Source organism: Mercurialis annua, linkage group LG2, assembly GCF_937616625.2.
Source record: "Mercurialis annua linkage group LG2, ddMerAnnu1.2, whole genome shotgun sequence".
Classification (NCBI taxonomy): domain Eukaryota; kingdom Viridiplantae; phylum Streptophyta; class Magnoliopsida; order Malpighiales; family Euphorbiaceae; genus Mercurialis; species Mercurialis annua.
The window spans coordinates 16,664,960-16,684,774 of NC_065571.1; the positions used below are offsets into that span (position 1 = coordinate 16,664,960).

At 28.1% G+C, this 19,815-nt stretch overlaps 1 protein-coding gene and 1 long non-coding RNA gene across 4 annotated transcripts; one reads left to right on the forward strand and one right to left on the reverse strand.

Moving 5' to 3' along the window:
* The first annotated feature begins 544 nt into the window (after positions 1–544).
* On the forward strand, positions 545–18,437 carry LOC126669632 (uncharacterized). 3 transcript variants are annotated; one of them, XR_007638529.1, is made up of 4 exons: positions 545–651; positions 828–903; positions 1,301–1,418; positions 18,247–18,437. It is a non-coding gene; the product is annotated as an uncharacterized LOC126669632 (long non-coding RNA). The 3 variants fall into 3 exon arrangements; XR_008790145.1 differs by lacking the exon at positions 18,247–18,437 and adding an exon at positions 4,869–5,021 and having other exon boundaries at positions 1,301–4,356; XR_007638526.2 differs by lacking the exon at positions 18,247–18,437 and having other exon boundaries at positions 1,301–5,021.
* Positions 14,157–18,817, reverse strand: LOC126669630 (proline-rich receptor-like protein kinase PERK1). The gene is made up of 8 exons (XM_050363144.2): positions 18,659–18,817; positions 17,905–18,324; positions 17,052–17,138; positions 16,518–16,588; positions 16,291–16,367; positions 15,841–15,988; positions 15,606–15,755; positions 14,157–15,211 (listed from the first exon to the last, which is right to left on the reverse strand). Exons 1-8 carry the CDS (start codon positions 18,780–18,782, stop codon positions 15,167–15,169), a joined length of 1,122 nt encoding a protein of 373 aa, XP_050219101.1. The 5' UTR covers positions 18,783–18,817; the 3' UTR covers positions 14,157–15,166.
* Positions 18,818–19,815: the final 998 nt, after the last annotated feature.

The following is a 19,815-nucleotide window of genomic DNA, read 5'->3' on the forward strand; positions in this document are numbered from 1 at the left end:
AATAAATTGATAAAACGCAAAAAAAAAATGAAAATTTAAGATTCAGCTAAATAAAACTAAAGTTAGAGGATCCAACTATAAACATTTTAAAAATTAAGGACTCATAATGAATTTTACTAAATAATACACAAACACAAAAAAGAGAGGGCTTAATACATAGTTTGACCCCTGAACTTGTACCCTTTTACCCATCTAACCCCCAAACTTAACGTCTCACCTATCGAACCCCTGAACTTGTTAAATAATCCGATTTGACCCCCGAACTTGATAAATACGTAAACATTGAACCCCTCCGTACACAATTTCTTCTAGAATGTTTCAAGTGACAGGTGGACACGAAGGGTTTAATATTTACATATTTATCAAGTTCAGGGGTCAAATCAGATTATTTAACAAGTTCAGAAGTTCGATAGGTGAGACGTTAAGTTTAGAGGTTAGATGGGTAAAAGGGTACAAATTCAGGGGTCAAACTATGTATTAAGCCAAAAAGAGAGCAAACAGTATCCAATAGGAAACATCCGCATAGGATAACATAGATAGATAAGGAGTGCCAAAAGTTAAAAAAATACCACTCACTCACTCACTCTCTCATAAATCCAATACCATTTCACTTATTCTTAAGATTCAATCCAATACCATTCATTCATAATGGTTTGTTTATTTTTACTATCTTCTGTTGTTGTTGTTGTATTGCTTTTCATAATGCCTTTGGTTTTATATTAATGAAATTATTGTTGTGCTTAATTAGAACATCAATATCAGTATAGATTTTTTAATTGTTGAAGAAGTTTGTGATTTGGCGTACAATGTGTCTCTTATATTGGCAGGATCTATTAGAGAAATGCAATCTACAAATCTAGGATGAGAAATCAAGTAAAACGAAGCACAAGTTTCAGTTTTTGTGTATGTCTCTTTTTACATCATTAATAAAATATTATCAATAATTATAGGAATAATCCATTTTTAGGTGCTTAAACTCTACTTATTTTGTTTATTGTGGTTCTTAAACTATTTTTTTGTCTTTATCTTCAACTAAGCGAAAACGCATTTTTAAGTCTCTGAATAAAAAAAATGACGTCGTGTCATTATTTTTAAAAATACAAATTAACACCCTAAACGACGTCGCTTTTATCAATCAGGGATTGAAAAATGATTTTTTACTAAGTTGAAAGACCAGATAAGAACAAAAAATAGTTTAAAAACTAGATAAATAAAACAGGTATAGTTTAATCACCTGTAAATGAGTTTTTTCATAATTATATGATTAAGGTGCTAATAATTATGAATTCATTTCATACAGTTTGTCTGAGCAGATATGCACCAACTGGATAAGACATCCTTTCACAAATAACAATTGGGTATGTGATCCAATCTGCCAAGTTACAAGATCGCCTTGTACGCCCAATGACAACTTACTCGTAATATATCTTTAATTATGCATAATATTTTTAGTTTTGTTGTTGCCATAGTGTTTAAATCAATTTTAGTACTCTATGATTTATTTTATTTTCAGAAAATAAAATTTTGTATTTGGTACTCAAAAAGAATAAATATAGCATTTAGTTTAGATAAAATGAAATGATTCAAAAATGGTATTTAATTTTATTTTTAATTTAATATTTTATTTTTGTTAAAAAATTTAATTAAAGTTTAATTTTGATTAGTTTCTCTCTAAAAAAATCAGTCTTTATATCAATAATAAATTAAAACCTAACAAAAATTTCGTTGTAGAATAGATCATTGATTAACCTTCCTAAAAGTTTCAAAATGAACTTTGACTTCTTTTCTCGCTTAGTTTTGCCGAGAAAAGTGCACCAAATAGTATAAAATTGGAAAAACCCATTTACAGGTCTTTAAACTATATTTGTTTTATTCATCCAGTACTTAAATTATTTTTCGTCTTTATCTGGTCCTTCAACTTAGCAAAAAATTATTTTTGAGTCCTTGATTAACAAAAACGACGCTGTTTAGGATGACAAATTGCATTTTCAAAAATAATAAAATAATGTCGTTTTTATCATTCGGGGACTTGAAAATGATTTTTTGCTAAATTGAAGGACCAAATAAGGATAAAAATTAGTTTAACGACCAGATGAACAAAATATGTATAGTTTAGGGACCTTTAAATGAATTATTTCTATAAAATTTAAAATATCTTATCAAATTAGTACGACATTTTAATTTAAAAGTAGAATCTATATACTTATATAATTGAGAGGACCAACGGAGCTCTCTCATTAATTCTCACAAAATAGAATTTTCTCATTAATTCTCACCAAATAGAATTTTCTCATTAATTCTCACCAAATAGAGCAATCTTATGAGTTCCCTCCTTTTTTAAACTACCTCTTTTAATACTCCATCATTTATTTTGTTTAAACTACTATCCATTATCCATATAGAATAACAATTCTACATAAACTAAAATATTGAGAATGTCCAACTAAGTTAAATATTAATCGTTTATTAGCTTTTACAGTTGTTCGTAATTACACTTACATGAAAAGCATTATTTAAACTAAGTTTATATTCTTTTGTTTTGATAAGTTTATAAGAACGTTGCTATGTCTATGACATTCCAAATCTCCATGACATACTGCTCCATCAAATAATCTATTCCAATCAATATTATAAATTCAATATACATATATATACAATTCGTATTACCCCTTTAAATGTATATGAGAATATAAATATATTAATTTTATAAAAGTAAAGTAAAATAAATAATTTGTAGAGATTAAAAAATTTACATAAATTAGAATTCAATAAAAATAAAACTAATAGTTAATAAAAAGTTAGAAATCATTAAATAAATAGTATATAAAAATAAAACTCACGGTAAGTACTCTATATAAAAATAGAACCTTATTTTTAGGCTTAAATGCATAAAAAAATCACCAACTTTCGCGTGTTTTTGGTATTTGACACAAACGTTTGATTTTGGCATATAAATACACGAACTTTCAATATTTTGCATATATGACCAAATTTCCGTTTTAGATGAAAAACAATGCCGTTTTAGGTATAAAACGTCGCCGTTTAGGTCAAAAATGGTACCGTTTTATGTCGAAAACGGTGCCCGCGTTATATATGCAAAAAATTGATAGTTCATGTATTTATATGCTAAAAGTAAAAGTTCGTGTCAAATACCAAAAATACGCGAAAGTTGATTTGGAGCAATTAAGCCTTATTTTTATGTTAAAATCTATCAAACATTCGCTAATAATACACTTTTTAGTAGATTTTGACATACGGTGATATAAATTTATTTTTAATTTTTTACTCCTTAACAATTGCTTTGAAATTATGTTTAGTTATTAATTATTTTAATTGTATTCAACTGTTAAGTCTAAGAAAGGTAAAAAAATAAGTTTTAAAAAGTACTAAAAAAAATTAAGTGAGACTTATAGTGGGATTATATAAAAATAACATTGAAATTTCGTAAATGGGACAATAAAAATATTTTCCTAATTTTTAATTAATGTAAATACAATTTTAATAAGACATTACTAATTGCAAATAAATTATTATCTAATCAGTTGATCCAAACTTTAAATTATATAAAGACTTTGAATATCACATTCCTATAAAAGTTCATACACAGTATTTTAAAAAGTCAATATAATATCATATTAAAATATAAATGAGCAAAACAAGAAATATCATATATTTATTATTGAAACTTACCAATTTTTCTTTCGCATGAAATATAGTTTAAAACTTTATATTCCATAATATCTATATAAAAAGTAAAATACAAAAAAATTAAAGAGGAAGAAGGAAAAAAAATCATGACAAAATAACAAAAATCATTATAGATATAATGACAGAAAATAAGGCTGAATTTTATAAAATATAAAAAAACATTATAAATATTTAATATTTTAAAATAGTTAATTATTATAATAAATTTTCATTTTATTTACTTTTATTAGTTTGCAGATTACGAATTTATTTTGACATTTTTAGTATTAAAATATTTTCAATAATATTTATTTATATCCATTCCGCGCAAATGCGCGGGTGTACGACTAGTACTTATATAATTGAGAGGACCAATGGAGCCCTCTCATTGATTCTCACTAAATAGAGCAATTTTAGAGTTTCCAATTTTTTTAAACTACTTCAATTTTATTTAATTTTAAAATTAAAAGTTAAAACTAAAAGATAATTCACATTAGTTCCCACTTCTCTTAAAATACTCATTTTAATTAAATTTTATCATAAATTTTAACATCCTAACCTAAATGAACGACCTAATTTATCACTATAAATACAGCATAATTTCATGAGAATATTAGTATGATACTGCCATAATTAGAGGCGTGAAGACCGAACTTCAGCTTGGATCAGGTACTGATTTCTTATTTGTTTCTGTTCCTTTAGCATTTACTGAACAATTACTTTATTAGTTAAACATGTATGTGTACCATTTTTAGACTTCTTTGAGTTTTTTAACTGCTGAGTTTCTTAATAAGAAACATTTAAATTGTATAAATTTATCAATCTATAATTGTTTTAAACTCTCTTTTAGTTCGCCGACATGATCACTTTAGTTCGTTATTTTGTTCTGTAGGTGGAATTCTCTTCACCGAATAGTACTTCAGCTATACCCACACTAAATGCTTTTAATTTATATAAATTCTTTTTTTGTTAAATAGATAAGATCAATCTTGAGACTTATATGTAAATTCTCACCTTTTAAAAATACTGATCAATTTACGTCATTATCTTAAATGAGTTTGTAGTTTATGTAAATTTATCAACCTATATGTTTACTTTTGTCTTCTCTTTTTTATTCGTCTTTTTTATTTGTACCTTATTTGTATATGTATACTAAATGATGATCTTGATTGTTTGTGTAGGTATAGATATTGCTTCACAGATTGCAGTAGTTGTGGAAATTCCCCTAAATTACCGAGATGTTGCAAATAGTGTTAGTTCTTAAGTGAATATTTAAGAAAAGTACATATAGATTCCCTTTTTGTTAAAAAAATCGATGGTGAATTTTCCTTTCCTGTTCTCTCTCGCTCTTTTAATGTGGGTTGTTTAATTGTTATAAATTAAGGTTAGATAGTATGATCAATAAATTTCTAATAAGTTTTGCTTTATATTAATTATGAATCAGTACTTTATAGTTGTGGCATCTTTTCGCATTGGGTGCTTATATGCTTATCATAAATATGGAAATTTTATTTATTTATTTGTTGCTTGAACAGAAGATGGAATTAATTCTTAATGTTTTTATAACTATGGATATGAGGATGCGATTGTGGTGATAATGAAGAACCTCGCACATCTAAAAATACAACAAACCTGATGATATATTCATCAAAATACATGCATTAAAATTTGTTAACTTAAATTTTAGACACACATAAAAACTTTATCCAAACTCTAAAACACTTAGAGTTGTTGCATATTGGACTAATTCAAAACGGAACCAACTAAAGATCAACATTTTTTTCAAAATCATATCCAAATCCATCAATTTAAACCGTAATAAAATAACTTATACATATTGATTTCGTATGCAGTAAAAAGACTCTTTCAAAAAATCAAAAAACTAAATGAATTTAAATTTCAAGTATGAATAGATTGTGCGGTTTAGTTTAAATTTTAAAATTTCACTTTTTACCATCAAAACAGTTTTATTATTAAATAAAATTTCTTAAATATTCTTATTGTCTTTTGACGGATTCTTAAATATTATAAATACAATTTATATAAGTTTCTTAATTTATTCATAATATATATGAACTTTTTAATGTATTCTACAAGTGAAATTTTTTTATTTTTGTTCATTAAATTTGTTTGTAATTGATTGTTTTATATCATGGAATTAAATTGTTTCCTTTCAGATAATGATATACTTAAACAATTTGATTTATTTTTTATAGAGTTATTTTAGGTTGTTTAATTTACTGTATTCTATTCATCCAAATTTGCTTTTACTGTTGCAATTTAAAATTTAGTTTTTTTATGTATCACCGGGTAGCAATGCATGTTACAGGAAAAATGGAAGATTCCTATTGCTTAGATTTAGAGTATGTATAATTGTTTTTTGTATTCAGTTCTTTTTTTTCACTTATGGCTTTTGTTATCTTGAAATATTAAAGAGAACTTTCTAATACTATTACATCCGTATACGGTTGATTAATTTTTCATTAGAGTGAAAACATGTTACATGGTTATGTGATGTTTTGATGACTTTTATTTTATAAAAATTGAGTTATGCTTTAAATTTTTTGGTGTTGATAAGTTTTTAATTGACTTGTCTTGATGTTTTTTTTAATAGAAGCCTTGATGTTTATTATATTTTGCAGTAAATGGGCTTCGATATATTTACGAGTAAAAATAATAACCACGCAAATAAACAAGTGTTTTAATTGGATCAAAATAGATGCTAAACAATATTAATTAGGCAGTTGTTGTCTGTGGAATTTTTTTAAAATTTATTTAAAATATTATTATACAATTACCAAAGTTGTGGAAAATGAGTTTGAATTTTATAATTCTCTCTCACTATAAAGTACCTACATTTCTTTTCCGTAAATCTTTTATAGACGAATAGCATTATTATTTTGGGTGGTGTTCTTGATATCTCGCATGAGTCGTGCTCTTTTAGATTATTTTCAAAGAAATGAGATATTAAAATACGTCAAATTAATAACTATTAATATTTGATCCATTATAAAAGTAGTAACATGTAAATTTTGGGGGGGGGGGGGGATTAATTAAAAAAGAAATAAAATTTCAACACAAAAACCTATAGAATTGTAAAATGTAAAAAAAATATCATAAATATCCAACATTTTAAAATAATTAAATATTATAATTACTATAATAAATTTCATTTTACTTAATGCATGGTAAAGCTCAACTTCTTCTAATAAAAAATCCTCCAGTTTTCATGAAAAATTTACTTAATAATAATAAAAAAGAGATGTCATTATATAAACAACAATAGGATATACACTGAAATGTTCTCTTTTATCTTAGTGGGAGGTAGAATTGATAAGCAAATTAATATAAGCAGAGGTAGCTATGTATTAAAACTTGGGGCCAGAGCTTTGCCTCCCGCAAGGGACCTACCCGGCTCGAGTGGGGATTAGTCTGAATGTGGAAGGCTTAAAGGTGCCGTTTCATAGTTGGAACCCGTTCAGGACACCTCATGATCAGATCAAAAAAAAAAAAAAAATTGGTGGTCAAAACTATTATGAAATAGGATCATTGAAGGCACTCCCAAGAAAAAAATCAGTTTTGTACAGTTATATATACATGACACACAACTAAGAAAAAAAAAATGAAAAATTGAATTTGAATTTGTATCGTAAATATTCATTATCTTATAACAATTCATTACTAGGATTAGAATAATATATAATCTTAAAATTGAATGTAATTTACATAATTAAGAAAATTAAATGAAAAAAATGTATCGTATATATTCATTATCTTAAAATAATTCTTTACTACGATTATTAGAATATATTTTAATTTATTATAGATCGTGAATTTTATTTTTATAAATTATTTAGATTAGTTTTTCCAATTTAATTATATTTAAATTATATTTAAATTTAATTCCGCGCAAATGCGCGGGCTTACGACTAGTAAATAAAAAATTGGACGGTTTACATGTACACGTTTGTTAAAGATGGGTTTGATATTAATATTATTCAGTAAGTAACGTGCCAATTTGGCTTTATTTTCTAGTTCCTGTAATGTGATATTTAGTTTCTTTAATTTGAGCGCCATGTGAAGAAATGGAGTAGTGTTTTCTTTCGAACAAAGGATCAATTCACCTCCTCAATTTGGCACGAAATATCAAAAAAGTCAATTTGGAGACTTTTGGATCAAACAGACCGCAACTATGTCAAAGTGTATCAAAAAGCCCCCTCTAACACAAAAACACCTCAAAAAGAGAGTGGGATTGCTAATTACAAAAATTAGTTCTAATTAATCATACTATAAAACTAATTAAAATTCTAATTAACATTGATGAGTTAAAACTCTCATTATTAAAAAAAGTAGGGATCTTTTCTGTCTTTTTTCTAACTAAACCTGATTCGTACTAAACTTAATTAAACATAATTCAAACTTAGTCTAATAAATCAAAATGACAGTAATTGACACTAATAAACTTAAAACTTAATTTAACCTAAACTACTTCTCGCAGCCGCCGACGCTGCACTTTTCTTCCCTTCCGAGCAATCACCACCATCGCAAATCAATCCAACAAAGACAAACCTGCAATTCGATAGGAAGAAAATAATCAAGAATCGTTATACTAAGAAAACAAAACAAATCATTAAAAGCAACAGTGAGCTTCAAATCTTTAGTTGTTGCTTCGTTTTGTTGCCGCCGCCGCATATCATTGTTGATGGTACTGCTTCCTGCCGGTTGTCAGGTTGAAGGAAGTAGACGTTTAAGAAGGAAACTGTTGTGCCGTTCGTCTTCAAAGCGGCCGTTCGTCTTCAAAGCGGCCGTTCGTCAGCGCTGCAACGGAACAAAGACGAACAATACTCTGGTTCGTTGCACATCCTCGACAAAAAAGAAGAGAAACGAACCAGAAGATGGCTCGTTGTTTCATCGAGTGTGGAAGACTGTACCGGTGATGAATTTGGAGGCGGCGGCTGGCGGCAGAATGTGAAGGGAAGGAGAAGATCTATTGATTTAGGTTTAGTTTTTCTTATGAATTATGAAATGATTTATTTTAGAAATACAAAAGGTAAGAATAGGTTCCTCAAAATTTATTTATAAATTAATTTGATTTTTGAAGTTGTGAAAATTAAAGATTATGATTGAAATTTGAAAATTATTATACATTAATATAAAGAATAAAATAAATTTAGGAACCATTTGAAATATTTTTACATTTTAAAATGGAGAGTGTATCTCACTTGAGGAGGTGAGAGTGGGGAGGGGTCTTTTTGATGCACTTTGACATAGTTGCGGGTTTGTTTGATCCAAAAATCTCGAAAATGATTTTTTTGATATTTCGTGCCAAGTTGAAGGGGTGATCTGATCCTTTGTTCGTTTTCTTTCTTGGAGATACTTTGGTTGTGGGGCTACTGGAGAGGAAATTATGGAGAAAGAAAGATAATTTTTCTACGAATTTGAAAATTCTAAAATATTTGACTCGCCGATATATAATTTTTGAATAAAAGGTCAATTCGGTATTTTAATTTGTGACTGATGATCAAATAATTCAATTTCGGTCATTTTAATAAATTAAGGTCAGTTGCAATTCTTATTCTAGATTAGATAATGTTTGACTGATTTAATATAAAATCAAATCCTATAGTTTTACCTTTTTAAAATTGATAGTGTAATAAGTTTGAATTTTTATATTTTATCTTTCATCTAATAAACTTCAGTATAATTTTATCTATTTTATAATTTTTTTTAAGTCCATCAGTGATGGTTACTGTCAATAGTTTTTAGGGTAATTTACCCAAATCACTCAAAAGAGGTCATTTCTATTATTTCTACCTCAAGAATTTTATTTTGACAATAATCTCTCAAAAAAAAGGAAAACTTTTCATAAATATCTCATAACCCAAAATTAGTTGTTATTATAATAAAATTGGACAACTATACCCCCCCTTCTACCTACCGTATGAGAGAAGAAGAATATACAGCAAGAAGTCCAATCCAACGAGGCTGCATCACTGTTTAAGGGTTATGATCACCGGGAAAGTTGATTTCTCGGCAATCTCTTGCTAGAAAGATCGATCCTTGTTGTTCTTAATTAAAAGATCCAGAGTGATCGGCGGCGACAAATTCTAGTTCTATTGAGATTATGTCTTGCGAATATTATGATCATCCTCCGCCGTCGCTGCCTCTAATACCGCCGGTGAGCATGATTGTTTTAGGACGTGATGGCTACAGTGTTGCTATTAATGTTGATTACGGAAAATGGGTGAAGGAGCTGCGATTGGAGAAGGAACGGTACTTGATGAATATGGGTCTGGGTTTTAGTTCCTGTACGGGTTTCAATTTTGATTCGGATTATGGTCAAGAAGAAAGGTTTAATAGAGCATAGTATGTGAAAAATGCATAAAGGCAGCATTATTAGTGAACAAAGAATTAATGTTCAGTTCAAGTTCAAGTGATTTTAGTTCAATCAATTTGTTGTTTTAATTCAGGAAATGTTTAGCAAACTTTATCTTTTTTTTGTAACTTTTTTGTTTAGAAACATATATTGTACTGACCATTGAATTTCAATTGTGGGAGCCTCAATTCACAATTGAAATTGATAGTGTGTTAACTATAATTACATCAAAATCTATAGTTTGATGCAAATACAAGCACTGTAACTAAAAAGCTTAAAATATTGTAACTGTGTGTATGCTCAAATGTTTCTGCAACTTATATATCTTTCTATGTTTCTCATTAATTTGATGTTTTTGAAAAAATAGTCGAGGCTTATTCATAAATTCTTGAGGACTTTGATTGATGTTCTTTTTGGAGTAGAAATAATTCCAAAAGCAACTAAAAATTTCTCACTATGGTAAGGCAAATTTTATCTCTGTCCCTCTCTCTTGTGTGTCTATGTTATGTTTTTGTTCATGTTCATGGAAATCAAGATATAAATTATTGTATCTATGATTCGGATTACTTGTCTATAACTTTTTCCTTATAAAGTTGACATTTTTCTTATAAATCTGTATTACCTTCTTCTAATCGATTAAAAAAAACCCTTTGGCTGATCTTTTATAGAATACAAGAAATAGTTGTAATTGAGATATGAGAGTGTGAAAATGGGCGTCTGGCTTATATAGAGAAGGTTTTAGTGTGTAAGAATGGCGGTCTATATTATTTGAAGAAGTATGATATACTTGTTTAGTTTTAACCGTGGACACTTTCTTACAAAAGTTTAATTAATCAATTATGGAAGTTGAAATTTTGAATGAATGGTAGACTTTATCTTACGTTGCATTTACGCCATACACACTTAACAATTCTATTTTGCTTCTGCTTATTATTTTTATTAGTAACTCTAAAAATTACCCGAAAATTCCGTATGACATATTATTTCAGGTATATATAAGATTCACATCAGGTTGTTTTTCAATTTTATAAACTGTCAATTATATTTCACTTAAAAATATTCAGTTTTTATAATAAATCATATACCAAAATTCTCTATGTATAAAATATCAGATAAAATTGTAAAGAGTGACACAACAAATTTTGTAAAAAAATAAATTAAGGTAGTTCAGTTGATACAGGTTCATATCAGGTTCACATTAGGTTGATTTTTGGTTGTATAGACTGTTAAATACATTTCACTTAGAAGAGATATTCAATTTGTCTATTACACTAAATCTCAAAGTTTTATCAATATAAAATATCAGTTAAAATTGTAAAAAACAATAAGACAAATTTGATAAAAAAAAATTAAGGTAGTTCAATTGACATAGGTTCATATCCGGTTCACATCAGGTTGATTTTCGGTTTTATAGACTATCAATTACATTTCACTTAAAAGAAATATTTAATTTATATTATACAAAATTTCAAAATTTTCTCTATAAATGTCATTTAAGATTGTAAAGATTAGTAAGACCAATTTGATTAAAAATTAAATTAAAGTAGTTCAATTGATATAGGTTCACATCAGGTTCATATTAGGTTGATTTTCGGTTTTATAGTTGTCAAATACATTTCACTTAAAAGAGATATTCAATTAGTAGATTACACTAAATCTCAAAATTATCTCGATATAAAATGTCATTTAAAATTGTAAAGAGCAGTAAGATACAATTGATATAGGTTAATATTAGGTTCACATAAGGTTGATTTTCGGTTTTATAAACTATCAAATACATTTCAATTAAAATAGTTACTCAATTCTATAATAAAAATAAAGCAACCGTAAACATCATTTGGAATAAAAGCTACAAAATAAAATTAAAAACCATTAAATTCGTAAAACCATACACTAAGATAACAAACAATTTCATTATTTGCCAGCACTTTCTTTCTCTTCGCTGGATCCAAGACCATCACTAGACTTGCCATTTTCTTTCTAATTTTTGAAAAAAATCATCTAAATGAATGACTTTCCATTCAGCAGATGTCAGAACAATGGACCACAGACTCACCTGAAACCAAATATGAACCTAATATTAACCATTTGTGACCACAGTTTATTAATAACAAATGGAAACAGAAATTAATACAAATAGAGACAAATCTGCTCTGACGCAACTTCATCAAAATCTCTCTGTCAACAGGGATGGATTTTGGAAAAAGTAAAGCTTGCCACTTTAAAATGCGAAAAATGACAACTTCATTAACCAACTGAAGGAAGGAATTCTTCACTTCCGGACTACACTCATAAAACCAATAAAGAAACACAAGAGGACAACTCTGAAGACGGTAAGTGTATATATGTTCAGCTTCCTTAAGACTATCCGGACCAAAAATAGCCTTAGGAGACAAACAATCAAAAGTACATTTAAAAACATCAATACCCCACTGGTAATCATTCAACTAATCGAAATCAACAATATCAAATTTTTTTAATGAAATACTTGTCCAAAATTTCATTAGACACTATTGGGTAACCGTATGTATTGACATCACTGTAACATTTTAAACCTTACACTAAAGTAAACTCCTCAATACTGAATTTCAGCCTATGACCTCCGACCTCAAACCACATCTCATACTTATTATATTGCTCTTCCAATAACAAATAATGCAAACAATAAAAATGTTGGAAAGGTATATTTTACCATCTTACTTCTCTTTGATCTTTACTGTCACTGCCTTCATTAAATGACATTATAATAGCAGATAAGGCTAAACATAAAGACCAAAATGAAAATTATTATTTGTGCACACTTTTTATTGGCGTTGATTTGGGGAGCATCATTCACTTTTTAGAAGAAATCAAGGGAGCAATAATGATGTAAATGTTGCTTCACCAATCTGAAAAATAAAGGCACTATTGTAATTTACATCTTTCATGAACAAACAACAGTACTCATGCCAACATGATGAGAACTGAGTGTTAATCATGAAAAATTGAAGTCTACCAACTAATTAATTTAACTCAACTATCTTCTAATCCCTATTAAACGTTTTAAGCTTCATTTGTATACATTTTAGTTTCTAAAGGCTGTAAAATTGATCGGTTTAAATCCAAACGGTCTGCAAGCATAACTCCAAGAAGAAAAAGCTAAACATCAAACATCCACATCGTTTATCCATCAAAAATGTCAACAAAGACCATGAAACAACTTGTGAGTCAATAATACTACACATAAGCAAGCCTTTCAGAGCTGCATAACACAAATTTAATTATTTCAATGAACATAATTTAATTTCATGGAGAATTGAAATAAATCTTCATTTTTTACAGCTGGGTCTGACTTCAAATCAACTTTATTCTCGTTTGAATCACAATAATTAATTAATCAAATTCATAGAAAAAACAGCAATCTTACTCATTATTCTCTCTATAATCTTTCTTTCAATGTCGACGTTACCGAGCAAATATACAGGAATAATGGTAAGGGAAGATAGACGTGAAATATGTTAAGGAGTTTAATAAATAGAAGCTCTAGAGAGGAAGAAACAACGATCAACTAAATTTTTTACTGATGACGACAGCGGAGAAAGCAGAAAATGGTTGATGAGAGATGAGATTGTTGCGCCGGTGATCCAACCACCGCTGCCTCCGATCTTCCTATTATAGCTTGCTTACTCTCATATTCTAATCTGTAATTCCTAAATGAAAGGGTAAATAAGTCTAAAATTAAAATGAGATATACTATGAAAACAACTTTTAAAAAATGAGAGATTTCTGCAAAAAAATAAATTCTGAGTCGTTAACGTAAAGATTTTAACAATTGAGTTATATGGTGTAATTTTCTCTAGTTTTTATTGTGAATTATACTCGGTTATATTTAAATATAACCAATGTAATGGTTGTTGGGCTTATGGAAAAGAATTAGTGTTACAATCCCCCTCACCTCTTCTTTTATAAAAGCCACTAAAAATAGAAAATGGACAACATAAACTATAAAAAATTACAGTATAAATTCATCAACTGATCACAAAAGAAGTTTCCACATAAAAATTATTTTGGATCTATTCACTAAAAATTTAAAATATAGATCAAGATATATAAATGTAATTAAATTAAATTGCATTATAAATTAAGCAAATTATGTGTTTGCGTTACAGTTAATTTGCTTACATAAAAATGATTGAACGCAAATAAAGAAAACTGGAGATGAAGGTACTTATTGAAACTAAACAGAGATGGTGGACTTCTTTTACAATCTCTCAGTAAAATACGAGCTTCCTGTGAAAAATATAATGTATTAAGAATTTAAGATGTTTCGTTATTCTTGAGGGAAATACTTTTACTTAGACTAATTTTATATTGGGTTAATTATATATAAATCACCACCTTTACATAAAAATTTAAAAATAACATGAATTTTAAAACGTGTCAATATAGGGCATCATCTTTCATTTCTTTTCAAAAACAACATGAGCACATTTTTAGATAAAAATTGGCTGATTTGGACACTTAATGGAAGTGCCATGTGTCAAGCCATGTCAGCAAAAACACCATAAAAATTTGCCCATGTTGTTTTTGAAAAGAAATAAAAGGTGATGCCCCGAATTAACACGTTTTAAAAAGTCTGTTATTTTTAAAATTTCGTGTAAAGATAATAATTTTATATATAATTAATTCTTTTATATTTTATTTATAGATCTAAACCAATTGAATAATAGAAAGTAAAAATAGTACTCCCTCCGTCCCAATAGAGTTGTCCACTTTGAGAAATTTTTTTGTCCCAAAACTCTTGTCCACTTTCAAAAAGTAACTAAATTTTACACTTAATATTCCTATATTATCCCTAATTAAAATCCACTAATAAGTAAATTGAAAGTGGACCCTATAATTAATAGGGGTATAACAAGAAAAGTAAGTAAAATTTTATAAAACTCATAAACAATAATTTCTTTTCTTAAACTGTGTGATAAAGGCAAAGTGGACAACTCTATTGGGACGGAGGGAGTAATAAATAAATAAATTTTTCAACATTCAATTTAATTGGATAAATATATGAATAATAAAATATGAATCCGGTTCATGTAAGACATTTTCATTCTTGCACTCCAACTATCACTTTCTTCTTGAAGATTTGGGACCTTCCAATGCTTCAACTACCTGCCTCACAATAGATACAAAGAAAAAAAACATTATACAAAAACATTCATTTGATCCATGCTTGCTTGCATGTATGGGCTATATTAGTATATAATATATACTATAGAAAATTATAAAAATTGCTTAAAATCGGTAATTATTTTTAAAATAAAATTTCATTTTATATCTACTTTTTTTTACTTCATACCTATTTTTTTTTCAACTGTATTAATACATCTAAGATATAAGGTAATTGTTTATAAAAACGTCAAAGAAAAAAAGGTTATTAATGATGCACGTCATTTCACACTTTAATTTTATTTTGTTGACGTTACTATTATAAATTAGAATTTTTTATTTTAAAAAAATTACCATAACATCTCCAAACAAATGTGTATCATGCTGGAATTATTACCTGGCTCATTTGCGGTCGACGTTTTGGATCGTCAAGGGTACATGCTTCAGCAGAAGATATCATTCGATTCAGTTGATCGTTGTCGTAATGATTCTCCAATTTTGGATCAATAAGATCGCTATAGTTGCGCTGTCTAAGCTTAGCATTGGCCTGCATTGGTAAATTTTGATGAATAGATAATCTAGTTTCAGTTGTTCAGTTTAAATCGTTTATTAATGGAAGAAAGAATACATACCCAACCGGCTAGGTTGGTGGGTCCATAGCGACGGCTATCAGTTGCTCGTTTCCCAGTAATTAACTCCCAAAGCACAACACCAAATGAGTAGATATCGGACTTTACGGTTAGTTCTCTGCTACAGTTATGATATTCAGGAGGCATATAACTGTATTGGAAAAAAAATGCAAAATTGAATCGTTAATTTTTTTATTGTTTAACAAACGTATAAATTATTTGATTTTTTATGTTTTTATGAAAAACAAATAAATTTAAAGGTTAAGTTGATTTTTATTTTGACAATTACACTTTTTAATTAGATCAACTAACATAAGTAACTAATTAAAGATATAATAATAAATTTGATCAAGTATTAAAAAACAATTGGCTTTCTTAAAAATTAGAAATAAAATTAATAATTACTAACATAATCCAATAATTGACAAACTATGAAATACAAAATGGTTTTACCCAAAAGTTCCTTTCATGTCTGTTGACACGTGAGTGGCAGTGTCTGAGAATAACTTGGCCAGTCCAAAATCTGCAAGCTGAAAAATAAGAAAATAATCAATACATTCCAATTACATATTGTCATTATTATAATAATCATGTAATATTATTAAAAATAATTATATGTATATATAGTAACAGTAAATTAATATTCTTTAAGGGTTTTTTTTATTATAGGATTCACTTACCTTTGGTTCAAAGTTATCTTCAAGAAGAATATTATCAGTTTTGACATCCCTGTGAATAATCCTAGGTTTACCTGAAAATATTAATATTAATAATATAGCTAGAAACTAATGCATATTAATCTTTTGGGTTAATCTCAATAAAATACCAAACTTTTACGGATTTTTTCAATTATAATCAAATCTTTAAAAATTGTCTATTTTAGCCAATTTTGGGATATTTGAAACCTTTTTTAACCATTCGTAACTAAAACCGAAAAATTTGTTTTCGTCAATGAACTAAACTAACTGATTTTGAATGATACAAGATATTTGAAACTTTTTCTATTGAAATCATTAAAAATCGGTTAGTTTATCCCATTTAAATTATTCGGTTTTATTCATGAATGACTAGAAAAGATTTCAAATATCTCAAAATTAGCTAAAATAGACATTTTTTAAAAAGTTTGGTTATAACTGATAAAATCCGTAAAGGTTTGGTATTTTATTGGAACTAATCCTAATCTTTTAAATAAATCAAAATGAATGAACACCTACAGTCTTCATGTAGATATTTCAATCCTTTAGCTGAACCAATAGCAATTTTCATTCTGATTGGCCATTTCATTGCTGATGCAACATTTCCTGCAATGCCAAATAAACCTGGCTCATAAGTATATTATAAATGATTAATCAAGAAATGGACAAATCCATCTTTAGGTTCCCGTACTTTTATTATTATTTATCTGACTTTCTTTTAGATTTTTATTTTTACCAAGTCCATGTACTTAATTTATTTTGAATTTTTAGGTCCATTTTTTGATAGAAAAGAGCATGCATTACATTCGGCCTAAAATATGTGTGAGATCGATTTTTAATGTCCATCTAACTCTACAAGATGCTAAAATAAGCCACATAATCACATTTGAAAGGGACCTAATAAACAGAAATTTATAAGCATATATAAGGATGTATTGAATAAATTTTTTAAAAAAGAACCGGATAAATAAAAATGTGAAAGTATATAGGGACCTTTTGTTTTTAACCATTTTATGGCAAATGAACCACACACTCACAATTTCCGTCATAAAAGACTCGTTAAAAATAAACGGCACATGGATCTAATGAATAACAAACGTTAAAGAGAGATTATATATTAGAAGTACATGGATTCTTTTAATGGATTAAGCCCTAATAATTGGTGGATAATATTTTTCTAGTCTTTCTCCTAAAATGAGGGTTAAAAATGTTGGTAATCCACAATAAAAAAATATAATTTTTTTGAAAAACATAGGAGATAAATTTCTTCAATAATTTATTTAATTCATAAAAAAATTACGAACTTTCTATGAGGGTTTATTACGAAGAAAAACACAAATTTATAAGAAGAAAATAAATAAAAGAATTATACCGTGTAAATGAGACTTCAATGAATTATTAGGAACGAACTCATAAACAAGCAATAACGTATTTGCCGACGAGTCAATGCAATATCCGAACAAGTGAACAAGATTCCGATGATGAATACGGCCCATCGTCTCAATCTCAATTCCGAATTGGTCATGTCCTTGTGAGCTTCCAGCTTTAAGCTTCTTAACTGCAACTTGTCGACCATCTGCAAGAATTCCTTTATAGACATGCCCAAAACCACCCTCACCGATCCAATTTTCAGTGGAGAAAGCATTAGTTGCTTTTTCAAGTTCATCGTGGCTAAACGATCTCGTCTGAAAACTTTTATGTCTGGAAATTGCAGTCAATTCCGTAGTTCTTGGGACCGGCATGTCCGAACGCTCATTAACAGGCTGAGGCTGCACATCAATTTCAGGGTCACCTGGATGAGGAAAATTGGAGAGAATGAACTTCAGATCTTGGATCTAATGGAGAACTAGAGAGACAAAGAAAGTGGAGAAAGAGCATATACTAGGTAGCACGGAAACGGAAACGGATGATGGCAACACGAAATGTACACTGAGAAATTTTTTGATTTTCGAAACGGAATATGCAAGTTTGTTGAAGTTTTCGTAGAAAACCCTAAATAGTTGCAGTTTCAAAGAAATGATTGTTTTGTAATGTAAAGAAGATGATTGGTTAATTATTATAAACCCCAACGACAAAACATGCATGCATATACTATAATAAATATAATGAAAAAACATATATTATACCCCGATGAGCATGGGTGTTATTTCTCCGTTTGCCCCAATCTGTAAAGCAGAAGATGCAAGCAAGAAGGAGTAGAATAATTGCTGCTATTAACCCTAAAACCAGTAAACCAATTGTTGTTGACATGATGGTGGAATTTTTATTGTTTCAAATTTCAAGAAAGAAAGCAAGAGAACGGATGAGTTTTTATAGGTGAGAATCAACATTAATAATAAAAAGGCCAAATGTTGTAAAAAGAACAAATTTTTCATAAAAGTTTCACAAAAATCTTGATCTTTCAATTTTGTCGATTTTGGCTAAAAACTGATTATTTGGTTTTACAAAAGTCCTGACCTTTCAATTTTGTCGATTTTGGCTAAAAATGGATTATTTGGTTTCACAAAAATCCTGACATTTCAATATTTGGCATGCCACATAGGCGCCACATAGGCGTCACATAGGCAAATTGAAATCAAATTGAGAGTTGTCCACAATTGAAACCAAATAATTTGTTTTTGGCCAAAATCAACAAAATTGAAAGGTCAGCACTTTTGTGAAATTTTTATAAAAAATTTGGCCTTTTTACAACATTTGGCCTAATACAAATTATATTTAAGGAAAAATGACCGTAACTAATGTAACATGGTGGCCCACCTTTTTTTTAATAAATCAATTGTTGTTGACATGTCTTATTTATAGCCATCCAATTCATTTATGAAGAAAAAAAAGATTTGGATCAAACATACCATCCATAATTGAAACAATGGAAGTACAGTTATAAGTACGGTGAGCCTGCCTCACCTAGTTCATTTTTAAATATTTATCAGAAAATTAACTTTTTGAAAAGTAAATACTCTGTTTCTAAAAATATTAACTTTTCACATAGTTTAATATAAACAGTTTATTCTTTTAATTTTTCAAAAAGTATATAATTAGTTTAATCTATCTATCTATCTATCTATTTATAACTATCTTATATGTGGTCTATAACTATCTTAGATGTGGAAGGAGGGACAGGCAAAATTACAATATTAGCCTTCAATAATTAAAATATTTACAAAATTAAAAACAAATGTAATTTTACTATAAAAAGTAATTAAATGAAAGTTATATTTTAATGGTGAAATCGTATTTTGAATTATTGTTGTAATATAAAATACTAGCACCTTAATCCTAACAT

Bases quoted from the DNA above. Each gene is read 5' to 3' on its own strand.
- LOC126669630 (XM_050363144.2), bottom strand. From the start codon at position 18,782: ATGTCAACAACAATTGGTTTACTGGTTTTAGGGTTAATAGCAGCAATT. The intron at 16,368-16,517 runs GTAAGTGAATCC...CTTATTTTTCAG, and splicing joins AAGATAACTTTGAACCAAAG to CTTGCAGATTTTGGACTGGC. The intron at 15,756-15,840 runs GTATGTATTCTT...TTACCAATGCAG, and splicing joins CCACCAACCTAGCCGGTTGG to GCCAATGCTAAGCTTAGACA.